General features: G+C 33.6%; 12 protein-coding genes across 12 annotated transcripts; 8 read left to right on the forward strand and 4 right to left on the reverse strand.

Annotated features, from left to right (window-relative positions):
* The first annotated feature begins 174 nt into the window (after nt 1-174).
* On the forward strand, nt 175-2,128 carry BX664DRAFT_381362 (uncharacterized protein). Its single transcript, XM_051548953.1, has 4 exons — nt 175-288; nt 360-706; nt 784-1,125; nt 1,201-2,128. The coding sequence occupies exons 1-4, from the start codon at nt 201-203 to the stop codon at nt 2,020-2,022; spliced, it is 1,599 nt and encodes a 532-aa protein (XP_051404255.1). The 5' UTR covers nt 175-200; the 3' UTR covers nt 2,023-2,128.
* Nucleotides 2,129-2,503: 375 nt separating this feature from the next.
* BX664DRAFT_319332 (uncharacterized protein) lies at nt 2,504-4,201 on the forward strand. Its single transcript, XM_051542922.1, has 3 exons — nt 2,504-2,998; nt 3,067-3,927; nt 4,043-4,201. Exons 1-3 carry the CDS (start codon nt 2,944-2,946, stop codon nt 4,189-4,191), a joined length of 1,065 nt encoding a protein of 354 aa, XP_051404256.1. The 5' UTR covers nt 2,504-2,943; the 3' UTR covers nt 4,192-4,201.
* Nucleotides 4,202-4,830: 629 nt separating this feature from the next.
* On the reverse strand, nt 4,831-10,891 carry BX664DRAFT_288302 (uncharacterized protein). The gene is made up of 9 exons (XM_051541789.1): nt 10,607-10,891; nt 10,423-10,491; nt 10,157-10,348; nt 8,568-10,079; nt 8,256-8,479; nt 7,248-8,114; nt 6,563-7,148; nt 6,069-6,469; nt 4,831-5,957 (listed from the first exon to the last, which is right to left on the reverse strand). Exons 1-9 carry the CDS (start codon nt 10,856-10,858, stop codon nt 4,838-4,840), a joined length of 5,223 nt encoding a protein of 1,740 aa, XP_051404257.1. The 5' UTR covers nt 10,859-10,891; the 3' UTR covers nt 4,831-4,837.
* A 671-nt stretch (nt 10,892-11,562) lies between these two features.
* BX664DRAFT_367584 (uncharacterized protein) lies at nt 11,563-12,711 on the reverse strand (the record flags this gene model as incomplete). Its single annotated transcript, XM_051548575.1, has 6 exons — nt 12,557-12,711; nt 12,396-12,459; nt 12,187-12,332; nt 12,088-12,139; nt 11,889-11,984; nt 11,563-11,816 (listed from the first exon to the last, which is right to left on the reverse strand). Exons 1-6 carry the CDS (start codon nt 12,704-12,706, stop codon nt 11,563-11,565), a joined length of 762 nt encoding a protein of 253 aa, XP_051404258.1. The 5' UTR covers nt 12,707-12,711.
* Nucleotides 12,712-13,276: 565 nt separating this feature from the next.
* On the forward strand, nt 13,277-14,314 carry BX664DRAFT_381365 (emp24/gp25L/p24 family/GOLD-domain-containing protein). The gene is made up of 2 exons (XM_051548954.1): nt 13,277-13,463; nt 13,616-14,314. The coding sequence occupies exons 1-2, from the start codon at nt 13,299-13,301 to the stop codon at nt 14,099-14,101; spliced, it is 651 nt and encodes a 216-aa protein (XP_051404259.1). The 5' UTR covers nt 13,277-13,298; the 3' UTR covers nt 14,102-14,314.
* Nucleotides 14,287-16,039, reverse strand: BX664DRAFT_319339 (cyclophilin-like domain-containing protein). The gene is made up of 6 exons (XM_051542923.1): nt 15,969-16,039; nt 15,813-15,887; nt 15,662-15,725; nt 15,237-15,586; nt 14,520-15,145; nt 14,287-14,427 (listed from the first exon to the last, which is right to left on the reverse strand). Exons 1-6 carry the CDS (start codon nt 16,018-16,020, stop codon nt 14,389-14,391), a joined length of 1,206 nt encoding a protein of 401 aa, XP_051404260.1. The 5' UTR covers nt 16,021-16,039; the 3' UTR covers nt 14,287-14,388.
* Nucleotides 16,040-16,181: 142 nt separating this feature from the next.
* BX664DRAFT_319341 (vacuolar ATPase assembly integral membrane protein VMA21) lies at nt 16,182-16,808 on the forward strand. Its single transcript, XM_051542924.1, has 2 exons — nt 16,182-16,439; nt 16,531-16,808. The coding sequence occupies exons 1-2, from the start codon at nt 16,256-16,258 to the stop codon at nt 16,647-16,649; spliced, it is 303 nt and encodes a 100-aa protein (XP_051404261.1). The 5' UTR covers nt 16,182-16,255; the 3' UTR covers nt 16,650-16,808.
* Nucleotides 16,809-17,032: 224 nt separating this feature from the next.
* Nucleotides 17,033-17,687, reverse strand: BX664DRAFT_319342 (uncharacterized protein). The gene has a single exon (XM_051542925.1). The coding sequence runs from the start codon at nt 17,617-17,619 to the stop codon at nt 17,149-17,151; it is 471 nt and encodes a 156-aa protein (XP_051404262.1). The 5' UTR covers nt 17,620-17,687; the 3' UTR covers nt 17,033-17,148.
* A 107-nt stretch (nt 17,688-17,794) lies between these two features.
* Nucleotides 17,795-20,131, forward strand: BX664DRAFT_377015 (X-domain of DnaJ-containing-domain-containing protein). Its single transcript, XM_051548750.1, has 7 exons — nt 17,795-17,832; nt 17,894-18,198; nt 18,303-18,345; nt 18,897-18,941; nt 19,000-19,156; nt 19,231-19,745; nt 19,815-20,131. The coding sequence occupies exons 1-7, from the start codon at nt 17,815-17,817 to the stop codon at nt 20,013-20,015; spliced, it is 1,284 nt and encodes a 427-aa protein (XP_051404263.1). The 5' UTR covers nt 17,795-17,814; the 3' UTR covers nt 20,016-20,131.
* Nucleotides 20,132-20,222: 91 nt separating this feature from the next.
* Nucleotides 20,223-21,825, forward strand: BX664DRAFT_271439 (uncharacterized protein). Its single transcript, XM_051541145.1, has 2 exons — nt 20,223-20,267; nt 20,349-21,825. The coding sequence occupies exons 1-2, from the start codon at nt 20,229-20,231 to the stop codon at nt 21,696-21,698; spliced, it is 1,389 nt and encodes a 462-aa protein (XP_051404264.1). The 5' UTR covers nt 20,223-20,228; the 3' UTR covers nt 21,699-21,825.
* Nucleotides 21,826-21,954: 129 nt separating this feature from the next.
* On the forward strand, nt 21,955-23,319 carry BX664DRAFT_381371 (putative methyltransferase-domain-containing protein). Its single transcript, XM_051548955.1, has 4 exons — nt 21,955-22,055; nt 22,148-22,226; nt 22,311-22,609; nt 22,697-23,319. The coding sequence occupies exons 1-4, from the start codon at nt 22,011-22,013 to the stop codon at nt 23,093-23,095; spliced, it is 822 nt and encodes a 273-aa protein (XP_051404265.1). The 5' UTR covers nt 21,955-22,010; the 3' UTR covers nt 23,096-23,319.
* An 834-nt stretch (nt 23,320-24,153) lies between these two features.
* On the forward strand, nt 24,154-25,220 carry BX664DRAFT_363041 (inositol-tetrakisphosphate 1-kinase; the record flags this gene model as incomplete). The annotated part of the gene is made up of 6 exons (XM_051548354.1): nt 24,154-24,193; nt 24,279-24,361; nt 24,451-24,682; nt 24,758-24,954; nt 25,005-25,086; nt 25,150-25,220. 6 exons carry the CDS (start codon nt 24,154-24,156, stop codon nt 25,218-25,220), a joined length of 705 nt encoding a protein of 234 aa, XP_051404266.1.
* Between the last annotated feature and the right edge of the window lie 82 nt (nt 25,221-25,302).

Here is a 25,302-nt window from a genome sequence, read left to right on the forward strand (position 1 = left end):
GTTGGTTGAAAAGGAAAAAGAGAATAATGAAATAAAAAGGTACGCATTGGCATTGATTTCATACTCCCCGCTTTTTTGAGGTCACAAGTGTGGCTTCTTTTTTTTTTTTTTCCCTCTGACCCCTTCCGAAAAAAAAAAAAAAAAAAAAAAAAAACTCCTCTTTCTTTTTCTCTTCTTCTTTAACTATAATTTAAAATATCATGTATCGATCTTTGACACGACTACAACGGAGTAGCAATGTCACACTTTCAAAGATCGTTCGTCAACCTTCTTATCATATGAAACTTGGTAAGTCCTACATTGAAATCCAACATAATTATATTTAACCTTATTTGACATGCTTTCTTTTCTTTATATAGTTCCACGTTACTCAACCACTTCAACTTCTACAACCACCAAACCAACTGGATCCAACTACGCCAATGAATTCATTCGAGTTAGTCATCCTACTACAACTCTTAGTGTCTATAATGATCGTTTGACTGCAGCTTTACGGAAACGTTCTCATCAACAAGGGTTGGAACAAGTGCAAGCGATCGTTCAAGAAATGAAAGATCAAAATATTAAGTTCGATGCTCTCACCTACAACTCATTATTGCTTGCCTATACCCGTGCAAAACAACAAGACACCGCTATGGATACTTTAAATGAAATGACAGAGAAGGGTTTCAAGCCTACCGTTGAAAGCTACAATATTGTGTTACAGGTAAAAAAAAAAAAAATAAAAATAAAAACAATATAAAAAGTGATTAAAATCTAAACTTTTCTTTTCGATTACAATAGTCTTTAGCCAATAAAACCAATGCATCAAAACAAAACAAAGTAATCGCTATGATGGAAGAACAACAAGTACCTTTGACAGCTATCTCCTATCAACATTTGATTCAAGGCATGTTATCAAGGAACAATCTTGACTTGATCATGGGTACTTTGGAAACTATGAAGGAACGTGATATTGAACCAACCTTATTATCATATAATTATGCCATTGGTTGTTGCCTTTATGTGAATGGACCTGATACTGCCTTTAGTTTGATGAAAGAAGCTGAAGAGAAAAATTTAGCTTTGGAAACTGAACCCCGGCTCTTGATGGATGTTTTACGTGTCAATGCTTTGAATGACAAGGTAAAAAAAAAAAAAATGAATTGATGAAATAATATTTTTTTTTAAAAAAAAAATCTTTGACTATTTGGACTCTAGTTGGAGGAAACACAATACTGCTGGAACAAAGTTGTGCTTGAACATGGTATTCGACCCGATGAAGGTACTTGCTTACAGGTGTTACGCGTGGCGGCCAATTCTGGAGAAAGCAAATTAGCAACTGAGGTGATTCGACAACTTAGCAACAATGGATATCCTTATAAAGAACATTACTTTATCCCTCTGATGGAAGCATTTGTGGTTAAGGATGATTTGAAGAGTGCCTTCAACGTATTGGATATCATGCGTGTATCAGGTGTGATTCCCACTATGAGATCTACTTTGGCGATCAGCAACAAGATTAGTAGAGATGTTGAATCTGTTGACAAGGCATACTATTTATTGGAAGAAATGAAAAAGGAAGGCAAAACGGTAGATGTGACGGCATTTAATATTGTAATTGCAGCATGTGGATTGGCAAAGGATATTGGACGTACTGTGGCAACCTATCGGGAAGCTAGTAATTTAGGTGTTGTACCAGATGTTGATACTTTCAATGCTGTATTAGAAGCCTGTATTCAAACTGAAATGAAAGGAATGGGACAAATTGTGATAGAAGAACTCAAGAAGGCCAAGGTGACTCCTAACGTGGAAACGTTTAGTAAAATGATAACTTTAGCTTGTACTCAACCAAATTATGAAGATGCTTTTGTGTACTTGGAAGAAATGAAATCTCATGGTATAATTCCTCCTCGACAATGTTATGTAGTTTTGGCCAAGAAGCTTGCTTGGGAACGTGATCCAAGGTACCATATTGCTCTGGAAGAAATGGAAACTTATGGTTATAGACCGGGAACTTATGTCAAGTCTTTATGGAAATGATTAATAAACTCCTTAGATTAGATTATATATATAAATATATATTGTTTCACTTGTAATTTTTTTTTATATATTTCTTGAATAAATAAAAGTAAAAAGATAAAAAGATAAAAAAAAAAAAAAAACTATTTTTATATATATTAGTTTGAATTTGTCTCACATCATTAAGCTGTCATTCAAGTATTTATTAAGCAAAGATCGAATGATCTTTATCCGAAACAGTTTGATATAAAGTTTTGATTCCTTTGTCTCCCCTTCTCCTTATAATACATATATTAACCCCTAATATGTTCTTTTTCATTGTTTCTTAAGGTTGTAAGAAGAGGAGTGACCAAGGGAAAGGGAAGGCGGAGTTGAAATGGTGAACACTATAAATGACAAGAAAACTATTTTTGTTTCTTTTCCCCTTTTTCTTAAAAAAACCATTCACTTGGTTTTTGCTCTTTTTGGCAGGGCGACTAAAATATAGATTCTTTACCACTTTTTTTTCTTTTCTTTACTCCTCTTTTTTTTTTCTTTTTACTCATTATCTTAAAACACTTGTTTTTATTCTTTCCCCTTCTTTTATACCTATTCTTTCTCCCTAAAAGTCTTTTTTTTCCATTGTAAGACTTTATATACTCCCTTGTCTTTGTGTATACCCTTCAAACTCATCCATACATTCATTCCCTCATTCTCTCTATCTCTCTCTCTTTTCCTCTGGTTTTTCTTTTTTCTTTCTATTCTTCTTCTTCTTCTTCTCTCTCTCTTTCTTTTTTTTCTTTTTCTTCACCCCTTACTTGATAGTTGTGATACCCTTTTTTTTTCCCTTTTCTTTATCAATATACTTTTCTTCTTTCCTTCCTCTTTCCTTCCTTCCTTATACCTATATTTTTATTATTATTATTATTATTATCCTGTATATATTCCAAACTTCAAGTTACAATGAACAAATTATTACTAGGGTCTTCTGTTGATTATTATCCCAACATGTATTCAGGTAAACTCTATATATGTTACTAGTTTTCATTTTAATATATATATTTTTTTCTTTAACCTTTTTGACAGATCCTTGTTTTTACACTACACAACAATCATTCCCTTTACCCAATAGTCCAGAATCATTTTCATCCAACAGAACACCTATCCCATTATCTCCATCAACAGCAATGTGTTCTATGGATACACCACCTGTTCTTCTCGCATCTTCCTCTACAACTACAACAACGTCAAGTACTACTGCTGACTCTTCTTCCGCTCAACTACTAAATGATATCATCAAATCTAGTGAACCAACCACATTTTACTCAGAATTTCAAACTACTACAAACCCACAACAGCAAAATCAACAATTTCATCAGCATCATCAGCATCCAATCAATCATCAAGAGCATCAACAACAGCATCATAAACAGCATCATCAACAAAATGATCATCAGCAAAATCAACAACAACCGCAGCAACATCAAAGAAAAAAACAGAGACGTCAAGCATCCATTTCATCTTCAACATCAAAAACACTTGATACTTCTACAGCATTGACTTCTCCTTGGTCTCTGACTTCAGCATCTCCCTCTTTAACAGCATCACCAGCAACTTCTCTCACCAATTCATCAATGCTACCCTATGAAGAACTACCAGCATCTACTTCCGCCGTTGGTTTTACCACAACTCCACATTTATCTCAAGAAAAAGATCATGAGCTGGATTCATCATCTTCACCATCCTCTCCTCCAGGTACCTCTTCTACTACCAATAACGACAACAATGAAAAATCCAATAACAATACATCCGAACTTCGGCGTCAAATCCATATACAAAGCGAACAAAAACGAAGGGCACAAATTAAATGTGGTTTTGAAGAATTGCGCAATGAATTACCTACATGTTTGAATAAGAAAATGAGTAAAGTGGCCTTATTACATCGAAGTAAGTTTTTTTTTTTTTTTTTTTTTTTTTTTTTTTTTTTTTTTTTTTTTTTTTTTTTTAAGAAAACAAGTCGATATCAAATCATTCATTGATTATTATTTTTTTTTTAAATCAGCTGTGCAACATATTCAACATTTAAAATCAACTCAAATGACCATTTTGGCTGAATTGGAACGACTGGTACAAGAAAACGAACAACTCAAACGATTTCAACAATCAGTTTTACAAAAACAAGTCATGGAAAATATGTACCCAATACAATAGTCTCTTCCTCCTCTTTTTTTTTTTTTTTTTTTTTTTTTTAGTCTCCTCCAATCTGTTTCCTATTTTATATCCTTGATTGTCCATTGCACCTTACATTTTCCCCCTTATTAGTTTCTTTTTTTTTTTTATCTCTCTCATCTTTCTTTTTATTATCCTCTCTTCTCCCTTTTCATTTCTTTTTTTCTTTTCTTTATATAGTTTCTTCAATATCACCTAGTATTATTCTCCTCCTTCTCTTTTATTGGTATGCTCGCTTTAGGATCGCAAGCTACCTTCAATAAACAATGATTTTGACTTTTACCTTTTTTGATATTGTTCTTTCAATGATTTGACTTGTCATTTACTATTTTCAAGTGAGAGAATTAAACTTTGTCGATCACGATACAAAAAATCATCCGATGATCATCCCTAATCATCATCATTTATATGATCATCCAGAGATCATCATTCCAATCGTCAGCCTCTTTCTTCAATGCGTATGTGACAAATGGACATAACCAAATTAAGTAAATTGAATATTTATTTATTGAGATATATACAAAAAAAGAAAAAAAAATGATCAATCCAATCAAGACAAATAATTACAATATAGATAGGAATACTAACTAACTAAAAGAAGAAGAAAAAAAAAAAAAAAGAGTACAAACTAAATAACTAAATTACCATTTGAATTCGTCATTTTGTCATTTTCTGATTTGCTGTTGTTCGACGTTGTATCATCCTCCAATGGCTGCTGGTGTTCCAAACTGGCGTTTTGAAGTCCACATCCAATGGCATCATCTAATAATTGTTGTTGATCCATTTGTTCTTGCATGTTGAGTTCACTATTGTTGGTCGCTTCATTGTCTGCATCTTGACCAATTCTATTGTCCACAGTAACGACATCACCATCAACAAGATCACTAGCTTCTTCTTCTTCTTCTTCTTCATCACCATTAAGTTTCAACAGACGAGATCGGGTAGATGACCAAAAGGATGCCAACCAAGAAGAGTTGCTACATGATTGTTGGAATTGTCGTCGTAGGTAATCAGGATGTTGAAGTTGAGAAGTTGAAGGATCACGTCGTCGACTGACAAGTGCAGGTGTATGATTGGTATATAAACGGTTGTTCACCCAATAGAAACCTTGACCATCACGTCTTATCTGTACAAAGGCGACACCAGTACGATGTATATATTGATCATACTTGTAAGGACATTTGATATATGGATAAGTCACTTGCACACCTTCATTGATTCTTGCACGTTCAAATTGAGCATCTGCTTCCACATCCAATACAAAACCCAAGTGTCTAACAAGTGCGATTTCGTAAAATTGATCAGGTACATCGTAAGAGCAAACTGACTTGAGATCATCAATAGGAGGAGGAGGTAATGCCAATGGGATAGGTACAGGACATTGGAATGGATTATTGTTTTCAGAATCATCATAAGCTTGCTCCACTGACCCTTCAACCACTTTGAGTCCACATCGATCTGCTTGTAAACTCCAGCTTCGTAACAATTCTTGCACCAGTTGCGCCGTACATCCAAGCCAATTGAGTTGAAAATGATAACAATTGTTCGGATTGTGAATGGTATCATAATGAAGGATGGCTGTTTCACGACGATCGCTTTTCTTATAAGGGTCCACATCAATGATCATAGATCTTGCCATTTCAAATTCAGTTGTTGGTTTATCATGTCGTTGTTGTAGATTTGATCGTGTTTCATCAATGTCTTTCGTATCTGATCCATCATGATCATCCTTACTACCGCCGTTCCCACTAATGATATTGTTCAATGATGATATAGATGAAGCTGCCGTATTGTTGTTGCTGTTATTGTTGCTATCATGACTAGTGTTGCTTGCTTTTCGATGAGAGGTTGTCAAGAACCAAGATCGCTGATGACCAGGAGCAAATTCTTCATGGAATTGATAAAAATAATGACCATCCAAAAACCCATGTCTATTCGAAGAAGATACAAATAAAGGAGGTGATCTTTTCATCAAAGCATTCCCAAATGCAACCGCATCTTCCCTTGAATTGATATCATCAAAATGTCCAATAAGCCAATCCACACATTCGGAACCAATAAATGCCCCACGGAATACTTTGAAATGCCATCGTCGATCCATAATCTTGACACCAGTTTTTGGATCACGCATTGCATTAGCAATATCTTTTGACTTGGAATCACGAGATAAGCTAAGAGATTGACCAGCCAAATTGCCAATAGAGGAAAATAAAGTACTGTTGTTATTGTTGTTATATCCGCTACCCGTACCTTGTTGTTGCTGTTGTTGTTGTTGTTGTTGTTGTTGTTGTTGTTGTTGATGTTGTTGTTGCTGTTGTAGTTGCTGTGATTCCCCTGATTTTGAAGCCTCAACAGAAACATAAGCAGATGGATCCATAGTAGTGACTTTGAGTCCAAAATCATAGCCAATTTCTTTCTTTTTACGCCGTTGCATCTCTTCTCTCTCGCTTGGTGAGAGCCATTTTGCTTTTCGAAGATTTTGAAGCCATGTATCAAATAATGCCAATCGTTTTTCTTCTTCGTTGAGATGATCTTGAGTTGTTCCAGCAATAAAAGGTGCATTGACAGGTAGTTGTTCCCTGGGAATCACAATAAATCTTGCACGCCAAAACCGTAGATTATCCGTCAATTCTTCTTGATATCCAGCTACCAGATGATCCAAGTAATTCCAAGCATAAAGTAAACTAGGATAGTTGAAGGTCACTGATTTACTTCTATAACCAGATATATTCTTTGGCCAAATTGCGCACTTGTATCCCATCTTCTCATCATCAAAATCAATCAATCGTACATAGCGACGTACTTCCACATTTTGTCCCGAAGAATCAAAGGTAAGCTGATGTACTTGATGTCCCATTGATAGCCACCATACCATATGTTTCCATCTCATCTTGTCGCCATCATCTTGAGTACCACCAATACCAGTTGTGATATTAGTGCTTGTCTGTCCAAGTGTTGTAGAAAGACCAGAAGTAGGTGGAAAACCAGTAGTCGAGGATCCAATTGTCATTGCGTTTTTGTTATGTATAATGGATGACGTTTTATTCAAAGAAGGTGTATGATGCTTTTGAGTAGTTGCTGCTTTTGAGAATGCATTACTGATGCCACCTGTTGCCGGAGGTCTTGAATCCTTATTGCTGAACATACTATTGCTGAAATTGCTGGCGAAAGTACTACCGGGGGATTCATTGGATACTGGATTGACCACTTTGCTTGCTACCGCTGCCGCTGTTGTCATGGATTTTTGGTAATTGGAACTGCCAGTGATGTCTACAATGATTTGAAAACCTTGAGCCAAACGTTGACTAATCATTTCAGTAAGTAAGATTTCTGTTTTTTTGAGTTCAGATAGGTTCCGATCGCCTGCTTGATACAAGTTGACATCTTCACTTGCTGACACTGTATACATATAATGATTATAAAGTAGTTTCAATTCTTCATTGGAGGGAAAGTAATCCGTTGTCAAAGGTAAACATGCAGGTGTTGCCAAAGATTTCCAATAAACCACAGGACCATCATAACTATCGTGCTTAGGAAGAGCATGTTGCCAACGCCGTAAATGAGAGGTAAAAAGAACAGCATGTTCGGATGGATTACAAGGATTGACAGTAGTTTGTTTTGCTGATGATCGACTACCCCACCCATGTGAAGGAGAAGATCGATTGGCACCAGTACCACCAGTACCACCACCACCACCAAAGCTAGTACGAATAACATCACTATTTCCAGAATGTTTGTGAATAGAAGGAAGGCTACCGGATACGATGGTTTGACGAGGAGAATGATTGTTTGACTTTCTTGAATCTGTACGTCCTCCAAATCCTCCTCTATTGTTGTTGATAGGCATAGGATCCACTGTACTTGAACTAATCAGGACGGAATCATCATCATCACCAGTATTGCCGCTACTCATTGTGCTGAATTTGCTTCCATTTTTGATAATATTGTTATTATTGTTATTATTGTTATTTTTGTTGTTGTTAGAACTAGTGGTATCGCTTGCTACTGTTTGAGATGTCATCACCTTTGCTTCGTTATTATTCAACGTATTTCGTCTTGTTGGTCGATGTCGAGAATCATCGATAGTAGTGCTATTGCCGCCACTATTTGGTCTATGATGAGTAGGTGAGCTTTTGAATAGGTCAGATATCTTGGTGGTGCTACTATCATCCTTTCGTACATTATCATCAAATGTGATTTTGTTGCTAGTCTGTTGAGATTGTGATAAGATGGAAGTAATACGTCTTTGATCATTATTGTGATGCCAAGTCTAAAAAAAAAAAAAAAAAAAAAAAAAAAAAAAAAAAAAAAAATTAGCTATTACAACCTTCTTTTTCATTTATATAATTTATACTTACCGAAGTTGCATGTTTCATGATATTGGTTCGTGTATAATCACTTTCTGGACCATCCATAGAATTTTTCGAGATTCCACTCTTGTTTCCACTGCTTGCAATTTTGGAAGATTGTACAACAGCGCGTTTGCTGAAGCGAGGTTCTAGGGTATCCTTAAACACCAAACTGTCATATTGGTCTACATCGATAGTACAACCATCCGAGTTTTCATTTAGTTGTTGTTGTTGTTGTTGTTGTTGCTGAGTTGTATCATTTTGTCCATAATATGATGATCGTCGAGTCATTGTGAAATTGGCTGATCTAGATAAATAATTGTCATCATTTCCAAGAGAACTTTTCTGTGGAGTTAATGGTCCGCCGTCATCTGTCTTTAGTGATGCCCTTTCGTTCAAACTGCCGCTACTCTTTTGTGATCGAAGTGTTTTTTCCCTAGTAGATATCGAAGACCGTTGTTGTAATAATCGTTGTTGTTCATCCGCTAAGTAAGGTACATGTACACTTGCAATATCACTTTCCATAATACCCATCATTTGAATTTCATACATTTTACACCGTGTTTTGAATTTGTCTTGTTTAAGGAATCGACCAGTTTCATGATGATAAAAGCTACAATCAATCCAATGAGGAACAGAGTAATACCATTGACTGGGAGCCATTTTGTCATCGTGATAGAGAGGATCTTGATAACCAGAAGCAATCATACTTGCTGTAGGACCAAAATTAGTTATCTTCATATCAGGTGAATTTGTAGTAGGTTTCGAATGTCTTGATGATAATGGTGGTGGAGCAGGACCGTCGTGCCAATCATCAGGAGGAGGAGCAGATGCATATCGTAAAAGAGGTGTGATATGTAGAGGAAGTCTCGATAAACATACCAAATCCATAGCAATACCATTGTCAGTCATACGTTCATTAGTGAGACGAAGTAACTTCTTATTTACAGTAAATTTTCCAGCACCAGGAGTGACTAAAATAATAGATAAACCAGTTCGCATCAAATCACGATCCACGAAGTGACGATCAAAAGGATTCAAGGCCAAATTGACAGACTCAAGAATGTTTCCTTCGAATGCCATTGCAATTTGACCATTCACAGTAGTGATACCATTATCTGTTCTTGTTAGTACATTTTGTTGAAACTGTAGTTGTTCTTCTTTAAGTGGCCCAATAATCGATGTCCAATCATCTGTTGTTTCCCAGTCTGCTAGCACCTTGTAAAAATCTTTATAAAACCTTCCATCTTCCCCCTGGCATATCGTATCATCGTCAAGATCGTTCATTGTATCATAAAACACTCGGGTAAATAAAATAATAGATACAACATGGTTGGTTCCCTGTTCTTTCCACCGATTGAATAGCTGAGGTAAAAAATTGTTGACGACTTTTTCATAATAGAGTTCACCATCTTCATCGAATTCCCACATTTCACGAGACATTTGAATGAATACAAAATACTTTGCTGAAGCTGATCTGAATATCAACCGAGTTGTATCACTGATATATCCAGAAGTGACCTTATTTTATAAAAATAAAAATAATAAGATATATTTATCCTGAAAATGCAAATAATCATCACTTTCTATTGTTTTACCTCTTTGTCAGCAGACCACATTTTCTTGACAGTCGTTTTGATTGCACCAGCAAATAGTATTTTCTTTTCTAAATAGGCACAAGTTCCAGCCAAACTTTGTTGTAATCGCCACATATCACTTCGACCTAGATATTGTTCTTTGAAAGCCAGTTCTACATGATCCAAGGCAACCATGGGTAAGGAAGGATCAATCTTAAAGAAAAAAAAAAAAAAAACATGTCAGATTCTATTCAACAAAATAATAATAATAAAAATATAAAACTTACAAGTTCAATACATATTTCTGGTCGAAATCGTAGTTTGAGTCGTTCTGCAATATCTTTGCATATAGATATCTATGGAAAGATATATATAGAGAGAGAGAGAGAGAAAGAAAAAGTGAGTTTCGTGTTAATGTATGTTCGAACTCTTTTTGGTAAATACTGATAAACCGGGGTTCATTGAACTTACTTGTAATTGGTGTTGTCGTCCTAAGGATTCACGATCAGCACAAGTTGCTTTGACAATAAGAGGTTCCAAAATGGTGTTGTTTACAAAATGAAGTCGTAAGAGTTGACCATCTCTAATAGTTGGGAAAGCTTCCGGATTGATAACGACATCTTGAGTGAAAGAAGAACTTGGGTCATGTATCCACAATATAGTTGGTTTGGTTGATAATAAAGGACCCAGCGCCACAGTATCTGATTTGGTCAATTTAGACATTCCATTCGTTTTGATCAACAAAAAGACACGAAGTGAAAGAAAAAGAAAGGAAAGAAAAAAAAGGAAATTGTAGAGTTCGATGCTCAAACTTGATTTATGGAAAATACACTCCGACGTACTATGAGTTTTGGATTGAGTATAGTAGCGTTATGATAGAATTATCATTATAACAATGATAGATAAACAAGAAATATGTTAATTTATTGTGTTGATATAGTATTTTTACTGATTTTTAATACTATAAAGTTTTTACTGAGATAAAAAAAGAAAAAAAACCTCTTTTTGTGAGCATTACTGCTTCAGCTAACAAAAATATGAAGAAAAAAAGTGATAATGATTGATGATTTCTATGATAATTTCTATGATGGTTTCTATGATGATGATGATGATAATGAATACAATAAAGAGGCATTGATTGATGATGGATATTTAATAAAATGAAAGCAACATTGTAGAGCATAGAAGTACAAAACATGGATGCTACAGAACCCAAGGTTGTTATAAAATTCAAAAACAGTTCCCTTTTATGGTGTAGCGAAGTAGATTTGTATGTTTGTTTGATAAAAAAAAAAAAAAAAAAAAAAAAAAAAAAAAAAAAAAAAGGTAATACAATAGAATGTTTATTAAAATGAATTTATACATAATCATAAAAACGTTAGTCTAACGGTCTGATTTAAAATAATAATAAAAAAAAAAAAAAGGTTCTAAGCTATACATTGTAAAACATATATCATTGATCCCAAAGCAGATTCCATCATGGTACCAAGTACACCTGAATGATGATTTTCTTTTGAAGAGTTGTTGATGATAATTGGTATTTCCAATAAAAGTACACCCATAGAGATTGAAAGTTGAATCCTTTTTTTGATATCAAATAAACCAAGTAGACGCATTTCCTGTTGAAGATCATAGAGTCGAATCAATTCAAACTGTACCACTTTGTAATATTTTTGCGTTGCTATGATATCAAAAAAAAATAATAATGATAATTTTAGTAACATCGTCGTCCTCTTTTCCTTCATCTACTTACAAAATAACAATCCCCTAATCATTTTGAATGCATCTTCAGTATGATTGATAATTTCATTGGATAAGTTCAAGTAAGGATGGATTTCATTGATAGCACCTAAATCAAAACAAACAAATAATAAGATTTAATTAATATATATATATATATATATATAGATAGATAGATGCAAACAATTATATCTTTTTTTTTTGTTACATACTTAATATGACACGCATGGTTTGAAATTCACCATCTATCATCTCCGAATACAACTAAGTTTGGGTTAAACATACATGATCCTATTCTTAAAAGAACTTACCTGATGCACAACCCTTTCAAAAACCTCCTGGGTAGATTCTTCATCTTCAACATGAGTACTGATATCATAATTATCATTATCCTCGGTGATGTCGTATTTTAGTCGTGCTGTTGGATTGATCAGAGTTTCATGAGCTAAAACAAGACCTATATATATATTATATTGTAAGTATCTCTCTTTCATTTCCTTTTTATTATTTTATTTCTTACGTTGAAAACATTCAGTGGCTCGAGGATCATTTGGTATTTTATCAGGATGACATGCTCTACTTTTCTATAAATATAAAAAAAAAAAGATAAATAAAACACTTCATTATACTTGCAAAGGGAGGAAGATCAAACTTTGCATAAATTTGGATTTATATCGTAACTTGTATATATGCTTTTCGTATTTCATCTGTTGTAGCAGTTCTATCAACATTTAATACGTCATAATAATTGGATGCTGATAAGATTTCTTTAACAATACTATGTTTGAAGTCATAAACTTGATGATATTGAGAATTGATAGCAACTGGCATTATAAAGGGGTATCCAAAAAAAAAAAAAAAGAAGAGTGAAAAGAGAGTTCAAGAAAAAGGAAAGAAAGTGTGTATTTTTTAAAACTCAATCTCGGAAATATTGTACCTCTTTTATGGATTTTCGTTAAGAAGTGCTTTTTGCATCCATAATAGGAAAATCTAAACTAACTTGATATTTAAGTATTTTTTTTTTTTTTGGTACTTCTTTCAATGATGGATCTACAACGCCTTATCTTTTCTCCCCCTGATTATTGAAAGAGTCACAACTTTTTATGGTAAACAAAATAATAACACGCCCAGTTCAACAAAAAATACAATATCATCTTATCCTTTTTTTTTACATGATTTCTACTTTATATTAAAGTTACCAAAGTGGAATATTATAATCTTTGATGAATCAAGCGATGTTATATTAGGAAGAAAAAAAAAAAAAAAGAAAAGATTGACTATGATACTTCTTCACTCAGCAAAAATTATGCGCAAGTGGGAAACAAGCTGCTGAAATTGTGTTTAAATCTCAGCTTAACAATTTTTGTGCCATTCCTTTTTTTTCTTGTTCTTTCCCTTTCCATTGAATAATAGACACTACAGCATGCAGTTTGGTCACTCATTCTCTATTTTTTTATTCTTACTTTGGACTAGTCTAATAGTTTATGTGACAGCCACTTCTTTAACATATAATGTGGCTGCTAACGAACAAGCTTGCTTTTATACATGGGCAGATACACCTGGAAAGAAAATTGGATTTTATTTTGCAGTAAGTACTTTTTCTTTTTTTTTTTTTTTTTTTTAAATTTGTCTGGAAAGGGTGAAATTATTTTTACTTAACTTTTATTATTTTTCTTCTTGTTTTATCTGCATATACAAATCACTTTTTTTTTTTTTTTTTTACTATTATTAAAAAAAAAGGTACAATCTGGGGGCTCCTTTGATATCGATTACAAAGTAACGGATCCAACCCAAAAAGTTATTTTAGATGGTCAACGGGAACGTCAAGGGGATTTTGTATTTACAGCGCGTCATGTTGGAGAATATTCATTTTGTTTCTCTAACGACATGTCCACATTTGCCGAGAAGTTGATTGATTTTGAAATTACTCTGGAACAAGAACTTCGTGAAGCAGCACAAACAACTCAAAGCTCGTCATCCTTCTCTACTGCCTCTTCTGCTTTAGAAGAAACTCTTTTCAAGATATCTGAATCTTTAGCTCAAATATCTCGTGTACAACGTCTTCTTCGTACAAGGGAAAACCGTAATGCTCATACTGTCAGTTCTACGGAAAAGCGTATCCTTTGGTTTGCTCTTTTGGAATCTCTAGCAATCGTTCTCATGGCCTCTGTTCAAGTCTTTGCCGTCAAAAGCTTCTTTACCAAAGTAAGGCGTGGTGGTGTCTAGGTTTTTATTTTCATCATTAGTTTAGTTATCATATCCATTCCTTATTATTATCATTTATTTATTACTTTTTTTTTTATATATACTCAATATGTAACGTATTTCTTTTGGATGCAAATAAAGAATTTGAAATATAATCTGACATTTTTGAATTTTGAGGATCATTATAATAATAATAAAAACAAAATCTGGTTTATTTCATAAAAAAAAAAAAAAAAAAGAGGATGTCTACATATCAATTAAACTAAATCATGCATTCTATTTAAAGGGGAAAGATCAATTTAAATAATCTAAAACGCACGCATGCCACCACCGGAAGGCTTGTACTTCTAAAACAATCATATGTTAAAAAAAAAAAAAGGAAAACAGGTGAGTTCAGTATAAAAATGGTATATTTCTTCTTTTTTTTCGTTTTTGTTACCTTTTTTCCACGGCCTTTGAAGTGAACATCTGGATCATCTGGAAATCTTCGTTGTCGTTCCCAATCCGGTTTTTCTTCTTCTCTACGATCATCCAATTCATCATAACTGTATCGTCGTCGTCGATCGTAAGGTGATACAGAACGGCTATGTCGTCGGGTATATCGCCTTGAACTTGATCTAGAATGATCATTATGCTTTTGATCAGGAGACCTTGATCGAGATTGTACGTGGTGAGATGGTGAGCGAGACACGGATTTTTGAATAGGAATATCACCATCTAAAGATCCTCGTTCTTCTTCTTGTACATCGGGTGATGGAGATCGAGAGGTATGTCGTCGTCGTCGTCGTCGATGTCTGTCTTCATCCACAGTAATATCGCTTTCATAAGAGTCTACACTTGGGCTACGATGTCGTCGTTTGCTTTTTTTCTTCTTTTTGCTTTTTTTCTTCTTATCTTTCTTGGATGATTTCTTGTGTTTCTTATGTCGACGACGTTTTCTTTCTTCTTCCTCTTCAGAATCAAATGAATCGACAGATGATTTGCTATTGATTGATTCATCTGATTGTTGAGAAGTAACAGAAGTTGATCTTGATCGTTTTTTTGACAGAGTTTCAACCTTGTTTCCTATGTGTATAGATAGTCGTCAGCTCATACTTTCCAAATAAAAAAATAAAAAAATAAAAAAAAACATCATCCCTATCTAGTAAGTTTTTACCTTGAGGAAGTCGAAGTTCCAGTTCACCAGAGTTAGCAATCATAACAGTACGTAAAGGTTTGCTTCGCTCATCCACAGGTTCACTTTCTACCATTTGAACAATATCATAACCATGGACCACCCGACCAAATACAACATGTTTGCCATCCAAATGAGGTGTAGGACGAGTAGTGATAAAGAATTGAGAAGATTGAGTGTTGGGACCACGATTGGCCATACTGAGTAACCCTTCTGTTGTATGTTTCCTAGCAAATGATTCGTCAGAAAATGTTGCACCATAAATACTTTCACCACCAGAGCCATTACGTCTTGTAAAGTCACCCCCTTGAATCATAAACCCTTTGATAACTCTACATAAAAAAAAAGAAGAAGTTAATACCATTTATTTTATATACAGGGAGAATTTTTATTATCATGGATACTACCTATGGAAGATAGATCCTCTAAAGTGAAGAGGCATGTTGCTGATCTTGCCTAATCCAAGTTCACCTATCAAATAAAAAGAGTAATGAGTTTTTTCTTTTTTTAATTTCTTTAAAGTTGAATCGTATTCAAGTCATAGAATCATGTTCGTACCTGTACATAAAGCTCGAAAGTTTTCAGCAGTTTTGGGTACTTCATCAGCAAAAAGTTCGAAAATCACTCTACCAACTATTTTTTTTTATTATATGTATCAAAAAAAAAACATTGTTGTTAGTATCCATATAAACTAAATTATTTGATTTTACTTACTTCTCTGACCATCAATATCAATGTCAAAGAAGACACGAGGATTGATTGGCATCTTTAATGATAGATCCTTCAAGAAAGAAATAAGTAAACATTCGTCTCATCAGCTTTTTTTTTTTTTTTATCCAGTAGCTGAAAATCAATTCCAGCCAATCATATTTCTTCTGCTTTCAATTTCTCAAAAACGCGGTTCCCAAACATAAAAAAAAAAAAAAGAAAAGAGAAAGCCTAACATTTTGTTCTTTTGTCTTTCAATTTTTATTTTTATACACATCTACTCAGTCGACAAAATGGGGAAGACTCAACAAGCTAAAGATTCATCATCAAAAGCAGAGATTATAACCGATAAAAGAGAGTCTTCTACTCGACCATCGATCAGTGCCAGTGTGATATTCAAGCTTTTAGGTTTTTCAGCATTGTTATTCGTTGGACCTATTGCCACGTACTACTATACAGTGGATACTCTATTTAGTGGTAAACATCACACAATATAGCACATTTGAATCTTATCATTATCTCATCCTTTTCTTCTTTTTCTTTCTCTCTTTTTTTTTTCCTATCATAGGTAACAGTAATTATGCTGCTGGAGCGGCAGCTTTGGTAGCTAATCTTGTTGTTATAGCTTATATTCTAGTAGCTATGGTGGAAGATATGCAATCAAACAAAGCTGAGAAGATAGAATAGAATATGATTCCGTTTATAATTCTTTTTTTTTTTTGTTTCCTTTCCTTTTGTACTTTATTACCTCATATCTATTACTATCCCCTTTGTAGTTATTTTATATTTTATAATGAAGAAATAAAATAAAAAAGAAAGATTGATATTAATTAGTATCATATACAATAACATTATGACAGGAAGTTCGTTACAAACTTTTTTTTTTTGATAGGAGTAAGCTTGAATTTAAGTGATGGAACCATATATGGAAAGTATATGCAAAAAGGAGAGAAGGGGTCTTTGGAATGATTTTATTGTCAACGTAGTGCATGGGATACATATACAAATATGGTTTTAAGAGAAAGATAGAGAGATCATAAATTGTAAGAACATATTACACAAAAACATCATTAACAAAACAAATAAACATGTGATTTTCATTTTTCTTTTATTGATAAAAAAAAATAAAATCTATTTCTAATTGAATGACATTAACCCCATCAAAAAAAAAAAATAGGATTCATCACTAAACTTTTTTGGAATGAGTATGGACATAATTGTTGAGGTATCTGGTGATAGTAAATAATATATCATGAAAGGTATCATCTTGATTGGTTGCAAAGCTTGTACCTGAGAAGGAATTATATTGATGTTGTTGATGATTGTACCAAGAAGTGCGCTTCTGTTTTTCCCATTCAGCAAGATAAGTCAGTTGTTCACTAAGTTTGCCAACCATAAAAGGCCAATCCAATTGAAATCGATTCTTTGTAAATGTCCAAACACGATGTGGAGCAGCAATACGTAAAACATCATCCACCAAGGTCACAAATAAGAATAGACAAAACACAGAGCTTATTACCACCAACGCCACAGTACACATCGTCATGTAGGAAGCCATGGTAACCATAGTATATTTTGTATGTGGTGATAAGACATAAGAAGATAGTTGGTTCCATGATTCTATAGGTATTCGTTTGCTTACTTTTTTATCAGTCATATTTATAAAGAGGGTATATTGTAAAGGGAAAAGAAGGAAAAAGAAAGGGGGGAAAATACCAAAAAAGCAAGTTTTTTTTTTTATATATTTGAATGACCGTTTCATATGTTTTTTCTAAGCTGGGCTAAAAAAAACATAAAAAAGCACGTTTTAATTTCATTCGCTCCTTTCTTTCCTTTTCTTTTTTTTCAAACAATGGAGAAATTTCGTGAAGTATGACATTATTACATAGTTTGAAATAAATCTTATTTACACTTATTATTATTATTATTAGAAAATCAATGCTGTTCGTGCTGAAGCTGATGCTGCCAAAGCTCGTGTACTAGAATTAGAAGAACAACTGAAACAGGTGGAACAAGAAAAGATGCAACAAGAACATGAGATTATTTCATTGGCCAATCGTAACAAGAATTTGGAAGAAGATGTAGAAACATGTAGAGAAAAGATTCAACAACTTAAGTCTTTGGAAGAGGATGGGGATGGTTTGAAAAAAGATAACGATGCTGCGCAACGTCGTATCACTCTCTTAGAACAAGAATTGGAAAATTCGGATAGATCACTACGTGAAACAACTGCAAAGTAAGTTCATCATATATTTAAAATATATAATATATATATATTTATTTCTTTTTTTTCTTTCTTTTTTTTTTTTTTTTTTTTTTAAATAAAATTATTCTTCATAGCTTCCGAGAAGCTGATGTCAAGGCTGAACACTTTGAACGTAAGGTACAACAATTGGAATCTTTACTTCAAGCACAAGAACAAAAGACTGAAGAAATGAAACTCAAGAATCAAGAACTACAAGCTCAATTAGATGAATTCAATGCTCAATTGGATGATATTTAGTTTAGATTCTTTACCATTGATACCTTTGATTTGATTGCCCCCACTTCCTTATTGAAATACCGCAAATAATAAAAAAAAATGCCTTATTTTCACTTCCTCCGTTGTTTCTTTCCTTTTCTTTTTATTTTCTCTTTCCTCATCAATACTTTTATACATCATATCTGAAACTCGAAACATGATGCCTGTAGATACATATTACTATGACGTACTTGAAATCCCTACCGATGCTGAATACATGACCATCAAGAAAGCTTACAAGTAAGTATTGGAAAAAAAAAGGCGCAGTATTAACGTTTTAACCAACTTTTTTTTTTTTTCCTTTTTTTTTCTTTTTTGTATAGAAAATGTGCCATTGTATGTATTTTTCTTCTTTCTAATATTAACATTCAAAATTACTTATCGATTTTTTTTTTTTTTTTTTTTTTTTGTAGAAATACCATCCTGACAAGAACAAATCTCCTGGGGCCGAAGAAAAGGTAGGATTTATCACTTATCCCTGATCAACTTTTAACTTATCTTTGTTATTATCAATAGTTTAAAATCATCTCTGAAGCATATCATATTCTATCAAAGGATGACTTGAGGAAAAAATATGATCAATATGGGCGTTACAAAGGACTTGAACCGCCTGAAGGATTCCCTGATCCTTATAGATTTTTCTCTCGATTATATGGTGGTAAATCATTTCAAGGTAAGTAACCAAAAAAATATATATATATATATATATAACTTATATTAACCTATGTTGTATTTCACTTAATATAGATATTATTGGCGAACTGAATGTGGGCATCTTCTTGCAACAAAGTAGCAAATATGGAGAAAAGGCACCAACAAAAACAGAACAGGAAAAAGAACAACTTCTCATGTCTCAAGCGGAAAAGCAACAAAAAGAACGGGTGAAACTATTATCAGCACGATTAATAGAAAGACTTTCGATTTTTGTGGAAGCAACTCAGCCTTCTTCCAATCAATTGACACAAGTAGAAGAACAATATCAAGAACACACAAAACCACTTAAACAGGAACCCTATGGTAACGCTTTACTTCATGTGGTAGGCCGGGTCTACAAGGTGAAAGCAAAGGAACATATTGGAGTCAAAAGTGGTGGATTACCTGGGATATACTATGCAATAAAAGAAAAGAAGTATATTACAAAAGAATTATGGAAAACAGTCAAAATCAATATGGATGCACAAACAGCTATGGAAAGTGCCAAAACTGCATGCGAGCAAGACAGAGATGATAAACTGGATTTGGAAGAACTGTCAATAGAGAAGGTAATCACAATTAGAATATAAAAGGAAAATGACTAATTAAAATCAAAAAAAATATTATCATATATATAGTCTTTTGAAGCTTTATGGCAAATGGTGAAGTTTGAAATTGATGCAACTCTACGAAATGTGTGTGATGTGGTACTTCAAGATAAATCAGTGGACTCTAATGAACGATCAAGGCGGGCGGAAGCTTTATTATTATTAGGTACTATTTATTCAAACAATGCTGAAATATCCAAAGCGGAAAACGACATTGTTCATTTAATATGATGATGATGATTAGTTTATTTATTTTATATTTTTACATATATTAGTACCTATTTTATATCAATAAAAATTTCATTTTTTTTTTTTATCTTTTGTCCGCATGTGAAATCGGATGAATCATCTTTGTAAACCCGGTCTTCTCCATACTTTTTCATTTTTTTTTCTTTTCTTTTCTTTTCTTTTCTTTTTTTTTTTTTTTCTCTCTTCTTTATAGACATGCGAACAAGTCATACTGAATTGACAGAACAGGAACTGGTAAGCAACTGATAGAATAATAATAATAATAATAAAAAGAAAGAAATACTTAGCGACTTATAATAATATTTTTGTTGTTAGACTCTTCTTGAACACCAGTATTATCACTCTCCTTTGGGTCAGCGTCAAAACCAAGTCAACAAGGAAACGTTAACAAAACTCGTTATCTTTGATTTTGATTCGACTTTATTTCTATCGCCATTACTCAGTAGTACTCTTTGGGATGATTTCCTTGTGAATGCAGTAACGACGGAGAATTTATTTGGACCTGGTTTCTGGCGGGACATTCGTTCTTTGCAAGTTGGAAATGATGGTTTGGCTCAGTGGGAAGGTTGGTGGAATGAAGACGTGGTACTAGCAGCAAGACAAGCAATACAAGACCCTCATACTGTCACGGTTCTTTTGACAGGACGACGCGCTCATCCTTTTGCGGCCCTGGTGGAACAAATGTTATGCTCTAAACAATTGACATTTGATATGGTTGGTTTACGCCCCGATCCTTCCTTGTCTGTTGATATGTCTTCTACCAAGACGGATTTAGGTTTCAATGAACAACCCGATATTTTTCCGACAACAATGGATTTCAAAGCCTGCTTCATCCTGCATCTACGATCCCGGATACCGTCATTGCAACATATCATTATGTGGGACGATCGACGATCTCATCAGTTAGCGCTACAGGAATTCATATCAACCCTGATTAACAATGGTTATTTTATGGATGGTCATCTAGAATCGGTGGAAGCAATACGTCCAAAATACAACCCACAATGGGAACTCGCTTTGGTGGAAAACATGTTGGCTACGCATAATCAAGCTCTTGAAAAAAAATGTACAAGTTCAGCCAGTACGATGAGAGTGATGGTGGACACGAAAGGTAATATGGTGGATTCTTATGACCCTGTTCAACTGGTACGCCGACCGTACGCCATGTCCTCCGATCCTTCTGTTTTACGATTGACACCTTGCTCTGTGGATAGATTAAAAAAGACATTCGACTCATTTTATCAACAGCATATGGAAACGATGAAACAAACGCAACCTTCTTGGCGATATCTCCATGGTGAACAACCTGTCTTCTTTGGTGACATTGTCTTTGATACTACTGTGCCATTTTCCTGTTCTTCGCCTACAATACGAAAAATAACAACAATGGATGATACACAATACATTACTTTAGTTGTGACTGGATGGGATATAGGATCAACGATGGATAGAGGAATCACGTTACGGGTAGAGGTCAAGGAATCATCATCATCAGACAAGCAACAAGATAGTCCATTCATTCTTCCACTTTGGTACAAACCTTCTACTTTCCAACGATTACCCAGTTTACCTTATAAATGGACATACACTCATGGTACTTGTGATGATTTGTATTTGAAGGCTTACTCGGATCATGTTTATTTATATGGAATAGAAAAGAAATAGACCTTTTTTTTTTAGATAGAAATGTAATATTATTATTTTGTATTATTATTTTATTAATATCTTGTATTATTATTTTTTATTATTATACGGAAAACAATAAATTTACCAAATAAAAATTATTTTTTGTTATGATCATGTTCTGAAGAAAAGTTCCTGCTCAATATGCATGAAAACTAGCGCCATTTTAAAAAAAGAAGAGGAAAAGCCACACTAACCACTTAATCGAGTTTTTTTTCCCCTCATCATTCTTTTTTTTTTTTTTATTCTTTTTCTTTTATCTTTTATCCCTTTATTGAAATAGACTTTTTGATAATGTCCTCTGATGAAGAAGATGGGTTTGCTGGTGACTTGTTTGGGGTAAACGAATAATGAACTTTTCTTTTTTTTAAAAAAAAAAAATGGATTGTTATTGGTCAATGTATATACTCATCCTTTCTTTTCTATATTAGGAAGACGAAGAAACTATCATTCAAGTACCCAATTCTACTGAAACTTACCATCGTGATGTTGCTTTTGTAAAGGACAATGGTAAAATTCTATTTTTTTTTTTTTATTAATTCGAAAAAGTCATATGTGTATATTTTTTTATTCACTTTTTGTTTCTTTATGTAGATATTGTAAAAACTTTTCATATCCGCCTGGTGGGCTCACACCCTTTATGGGCACACCATCTTTGGAATGCTTCCAAAGTGTTTGCTTCTCTATTTGATCAGCGACCACAACTAGTACAGAACAAAACCATATTGGAACTTGGCGCTGGAGGTGCTCTTCCAAGTTTAGTAGCTGCTATTCATCAACCTACCAAGATTGTCGTGACCGATTACCCTGACTCTGAACTTCTCGAAAATATTCAATACAATGTGGATCAAAACCTGGGATCACTTATACCATCTGATACTGTCTCTGTACTGGTATGTACTAAAAAAAAAAAAAAAAAAAAAAAAAAAAAGTGTTAAACGTTGTTGGTATGGAAGCATTAATGAATGATTTATTTGTAGGGATATATTTGGGGCACAAGTACGGATCAACTCGAAGCACAATTACCAAAAGGACGTACAACTTATGATGTAATTATTCTTAGCGATTTAGTCTTTAATCATTCACAACACCATGCTTTATTGAAAACATGTCGACAATTACTCACTCCAGTCACCGGTCGAGTTTATGTATTTTATACTCATCATCGTCCTCATTTAGCCCATCGTGATTTGGAATTTTTTAAAATTGCTGAACGACCTGTACTTGAACAAGTGGATCCAGATGATCGTGACGCTATTGGCTATGGATTCAAAACAGATCATTTTATCACCAAAAAAATGCATGTCATGTTTGAAGAAGATCCTGGAGATGAACAAGTACGTGCTACTGTACATGGTTGGCAAATGTGGCTTCCTTAAATTTCTCTCTCTCTCTCTCTCACACATATATATATATATAGTTAGTTAGTTAGATACATTCTCATTCATTCCTAATCATTCCATTTTAATTTTATTTTCTCTTTTTCTATTTAGACATCTATTTTTTTTTTTTTGTACAAATATTCTCATCATTCTCTTATGTTCCTTTTTTTTTTGTATCATTTTACAATAATAAACGACTTTTGTTTACATTGATACTTTTGAAAGATTTATGTGAACATCAAGTGTGGAAAAGAGCTCAGTGTCAAAAATCCTTCTTTTTTATTTTGATCATACTGCCGTTCCTTGGAATCATAAAAGAATTATTGAATAGAACGATTGAGTGGTATTGGGCTGATCGTATGATGGAGAAGTAATAGAAAATAGTGAATGACAACGATAATGCCTTCTTTATGTTCACGTTGGAAAGCATCCTCGGATTGAGAAGGGTACCTTACTATATATATTTCAAACTCCTCTGTCAAAATTATCATTGTTCTTTTTGACTTTCTCTCTTTTTCTTTCTTTCTTTCTTTTTTTTTTTTAATGAAAAATTGATATGACTCGGCCAGTACCCCGTTGGACGGTTGGATTGGTATTTACACGGAAAAAAGTGGAACGATCTGGATTCATTGGTATAGAAGATTATGCAAGGTAAATCCAATTTTCATAATGTGTACATTTCTTTCTTTCCACCTTCATAAACTCAATTTTTTTTTTCTTCTTCTTCTTCTTAGTCAACAAGGTATACGGATTATACACTTGGATATTTCACAATCAATGGAAGAACAAGGACATGTAGATCTTATAGTGCACAAAATGACCGATGTTGTCTCCAAGATGAAACGAGGCGATGATCAGGCTCGAAAGGACTATGATCGATTTATGGTAATGTCGACAATCAATATTGAATGATATGTTATGATAACTCTAAGGATTAATCATTTATTTTAATGTATTTTTTTTTTTTATTTCTTATATAGGCATACTGTAGAAACCATCCAGAGGTGATTGTGTTAGATCAATGGGAAAATATAGAGAAAGTACTGGATCGACTGATGGTGTTTAACCATTTACGTTGCTGTGTCACCGGAGAACGTAAGAAAATAACAACAAAGAATAATAGATTATATAGATCTTTGATTTTTGTTTGACATTGTTTTGTTATTATATGAAATATTAGATCCTCTTTTCAACATTCCTCGTCATATCGCTTTAGATTCTATCAAGTCCATCTCTCAAGTAGTAGGAAAATTGTCATTTCCGGTAAGACACGTCAAAATTTTATATATCTATTTGTACTGGAAGGTTCAAATCTAACTGACTTTTTCTTTTTCTTTTGGGTATATGTATAGATTATGTGCAAACGCAGGTCTGCTTGCTCATCCACCGAAGCCCACCAGATGACTATTATACCTTCACCTCGACATTTAACGACAAATTTGATGGAACATTACCAAGACAGTGAACAAGTAATTATCCAGGAATTCATTCAACATGATGGGATTATTGTTAAGGTATATGTAGCTGATGGAGAAATCCATGTATCAACTCGACCTTCATTTATCAATATCACGGAAGATGCCGGTAAGTACATAAAAAAAAAAAAATGGCGCTTGATTGATATCATTCGAAATGGTTTTTCTTATTTATTACAAATAGATATAGTGCATTTTGATAGTCAAGCCTTACCCAAGCAATTCAATACCTCATCATCAGCAGTAACTCAAAAGCCCAGTAGCACATTGGATTCTTTTCGACAATGGTTACTCACTACAGATGATCTTCAAACACAGAAACAAGCACATATAGATCATGATCGATTACAAAGGATAGCAGATTTATTACAGAAACAATTGGTAAGAAGTACAAATCAAATGTGTATAAGGAAAATAACATATTTTATTAGGGATTGACGTTTTTTGGTTTTGATGTTTTACTTGAATCTGGTACCAATGACTATTATGTTGTAGATGTCAACTATTTTCCAAGTAATGAAATATAAATATATATTGTCATTTGATATTTCTAATGTATGTATATTCCATTCATAGGTTTCAAGAATGTTCCTCATTTTCAACCAATGTTTATCAATATTTTGAAAAAGGTACTCCGTTCGATTTGATGATTCTTTTACATATATTCCCCCCCCCCATCCATTCATTTGATCAAGTATAGCTAGTGTAAACAATAGACAGAGTTTTATT

Source organism: Halteromyces radiatus (assembly GCF_025201355.1).
Source record: "Halteromyces radiatus strain CBS 162.75 chromosome Unknown BX664scaffold_1, whole genome shotgun sequence".
Classification (NCBI taxonomy): domain Eukaryota; kingdom Fungi; phylum Mucoromycota; class Mucoromycetes; order Mucorales; family Cunninghamellaceae; genus Halteromyces; species Halteromyces radiatus.

Bases quoted from the DNA above. Each gene is read 5' to 3' on its own strand.
- BX664DRAFT_377015 (XM_051548750.1), top strand. The intron at 18,942-18,999 runs GTAGGATTTATC...TATTATCAATAG, and splicing joins CTCCTGGGGCCGAAGAAAAG to TTTAAAATCATCTCTGAAGC. The intron at 19,746-19,814 runs GTAATCACAATT...TCATATATATAG, and splicing joins AAGAACTGTCAATAGAGAAG to TCTTTTGAAGCTTTATGGCA.
- BX664DRAFT_381365 (XM_051548954.1), top strand. From the start codon at position 13,299: ATGCAGTTTGGTCACTCATTCTCTATTTTTTTATTCTTACTTTGGACT. The intron at 13,464-13,615 runs GTAAGTACTTTT...TTAAAAAAAAAG, and splicing joins AAATTGGATTTTATTTTGCA to GTACAATCTGGGGGCTCCTT.
- BX664DRAFT_288302 (XM_051541789.1), bottom strand. From the start codon at position 10,858: ATGTCTAAATTGACCAAATCAGATACTGTGGCGCTGGGTCCTTTATTA. The intron at 10,349-10,422 runs GTAAGTTTTATA...TTTTTCTTTAAG, and splicing joins CAGAAATATGTATTGAACTT to ATTGATCCTTCCTTACCCAT. The intron at 8,480-8,567 runs GTAAGTATAAAT...TTTTTTTTTTAG, and splicing joins TCATGAAACATGCAACTTCG to ACTTGGCATCACAATAATGA.
- BX664DRAFT_319332 (XM_051542922.1), top strand. From the start codon at position 2,944: ATGAACAAATTATTACTAGGGTCTTCTGTTGATTATTATCCCAACATG. The intron at 2,999-3,066 runs GTAAACTCTATA...CCTTTTTGACAG, and splicing joins TTATCCCAACATGTATTCAG to ATCCTTGTTTTTACACTACA. The intron at 3,928-4,042 runs GTAAGTTTTTTT...TTTTTAAATCAG, and splicing joins AGTGGCCTTATTACATCGAA to CTGTGCAACATATTCAACAT.
- BX664DRAFT_319342 (XM_051542925.1), bottom strand. From the start codon at position 17,619: ATGACTGATAAAAAAGTAAGCAAACGAATACCTATAGAATCATGGAAC.
- BX664DRAFT_319339 (XM_051542923.1), bottom strand. From the start codon at position 16,020: ATGCCAATCAATCCTCGTGTCTTCTTTGACATTGATATTGATGGTCAG. The intron at 15,587-15,661 runs GTAGTATCCATG...TTTTTTATGTAG, and splicing joins AGAGGATCTATCTTCCATAG to AGTTATCAAAGGGTTTATGA. The intron at 15,146-15,236 runs GTAAAAACTTAC...CTATACACATAG, and splicing joins GGAACTTCGACTTCCTCAAG to GAAACAAGGTTGAAACTCTG.
- BX664DRAFT_381371 (XM_051548955.1), top strand. From the start codon at position 22,011: ATGTCCTCTGATGAAGAAGATGGGTTTGCTGGTGACTTGTTTGGG. The intron at 22,227-22,310 runs GTAAAATTCTAT...TTCTTTATGTAG, and splicing joins TGCTTTTGTAAAGGACAATG to ATATTGTAAAAACTTTTCAT. The intron at 22,610-22,696 runs GTATGTACTAAA...ATTTATTTGTAG, and splicing joins CTGATACTGTCTCTGTACTG to GGATATATTTGGGGCACAAG.
- BX664DRAFT_271439 (XM_051541145.1), top strand. From the start codon at position 20,229: ATGCGAACAAGTCATACTGAATTGACAGAACAGGAACTG. The intron at 20,268-20,348 runs GTAAGCAACTGA...TTTTGTTGTTAG, and splicing joins AATTGACAGAACAGGAACTG to ACTCTTCTTGAACACCAGTA.
- BX664DRAFT_381362 (XM_051548953.1), top strand. From the start codon at position 201: ATGTATCGATCTTTGACACGACTACAACGGAGTAGCAATGTCACACTT. The intron at 707-783 runs GTAAAAAAAAAA...CGATTACAATAG, and splicing joins GCTACAATATTGTGTTACAG to TCTTTAGCCAATAAAACCAA. The intron at 1,126-1,200 runs GTAAAAAAAAAA...TTTGGACTCTAG, and splicing joins TCAATGCTTTGAATGACAAG to TTGGAGGAAACACAATACTG.
- BX664DRAFT_319341 (XM_051542924.1), top strand. From the start codon at position 16,256: ATGGGGAAGACTCAACAAGCTAAAGATTCATCATCAAAAGCAGAGATT. The intron at 16,440-16,530 runs GTAAACATCACA...TTCCTATCATAG, and splicing joins AGTGGATACTCTATTTAGTG to GTAACAGTAATTATGCTGCT.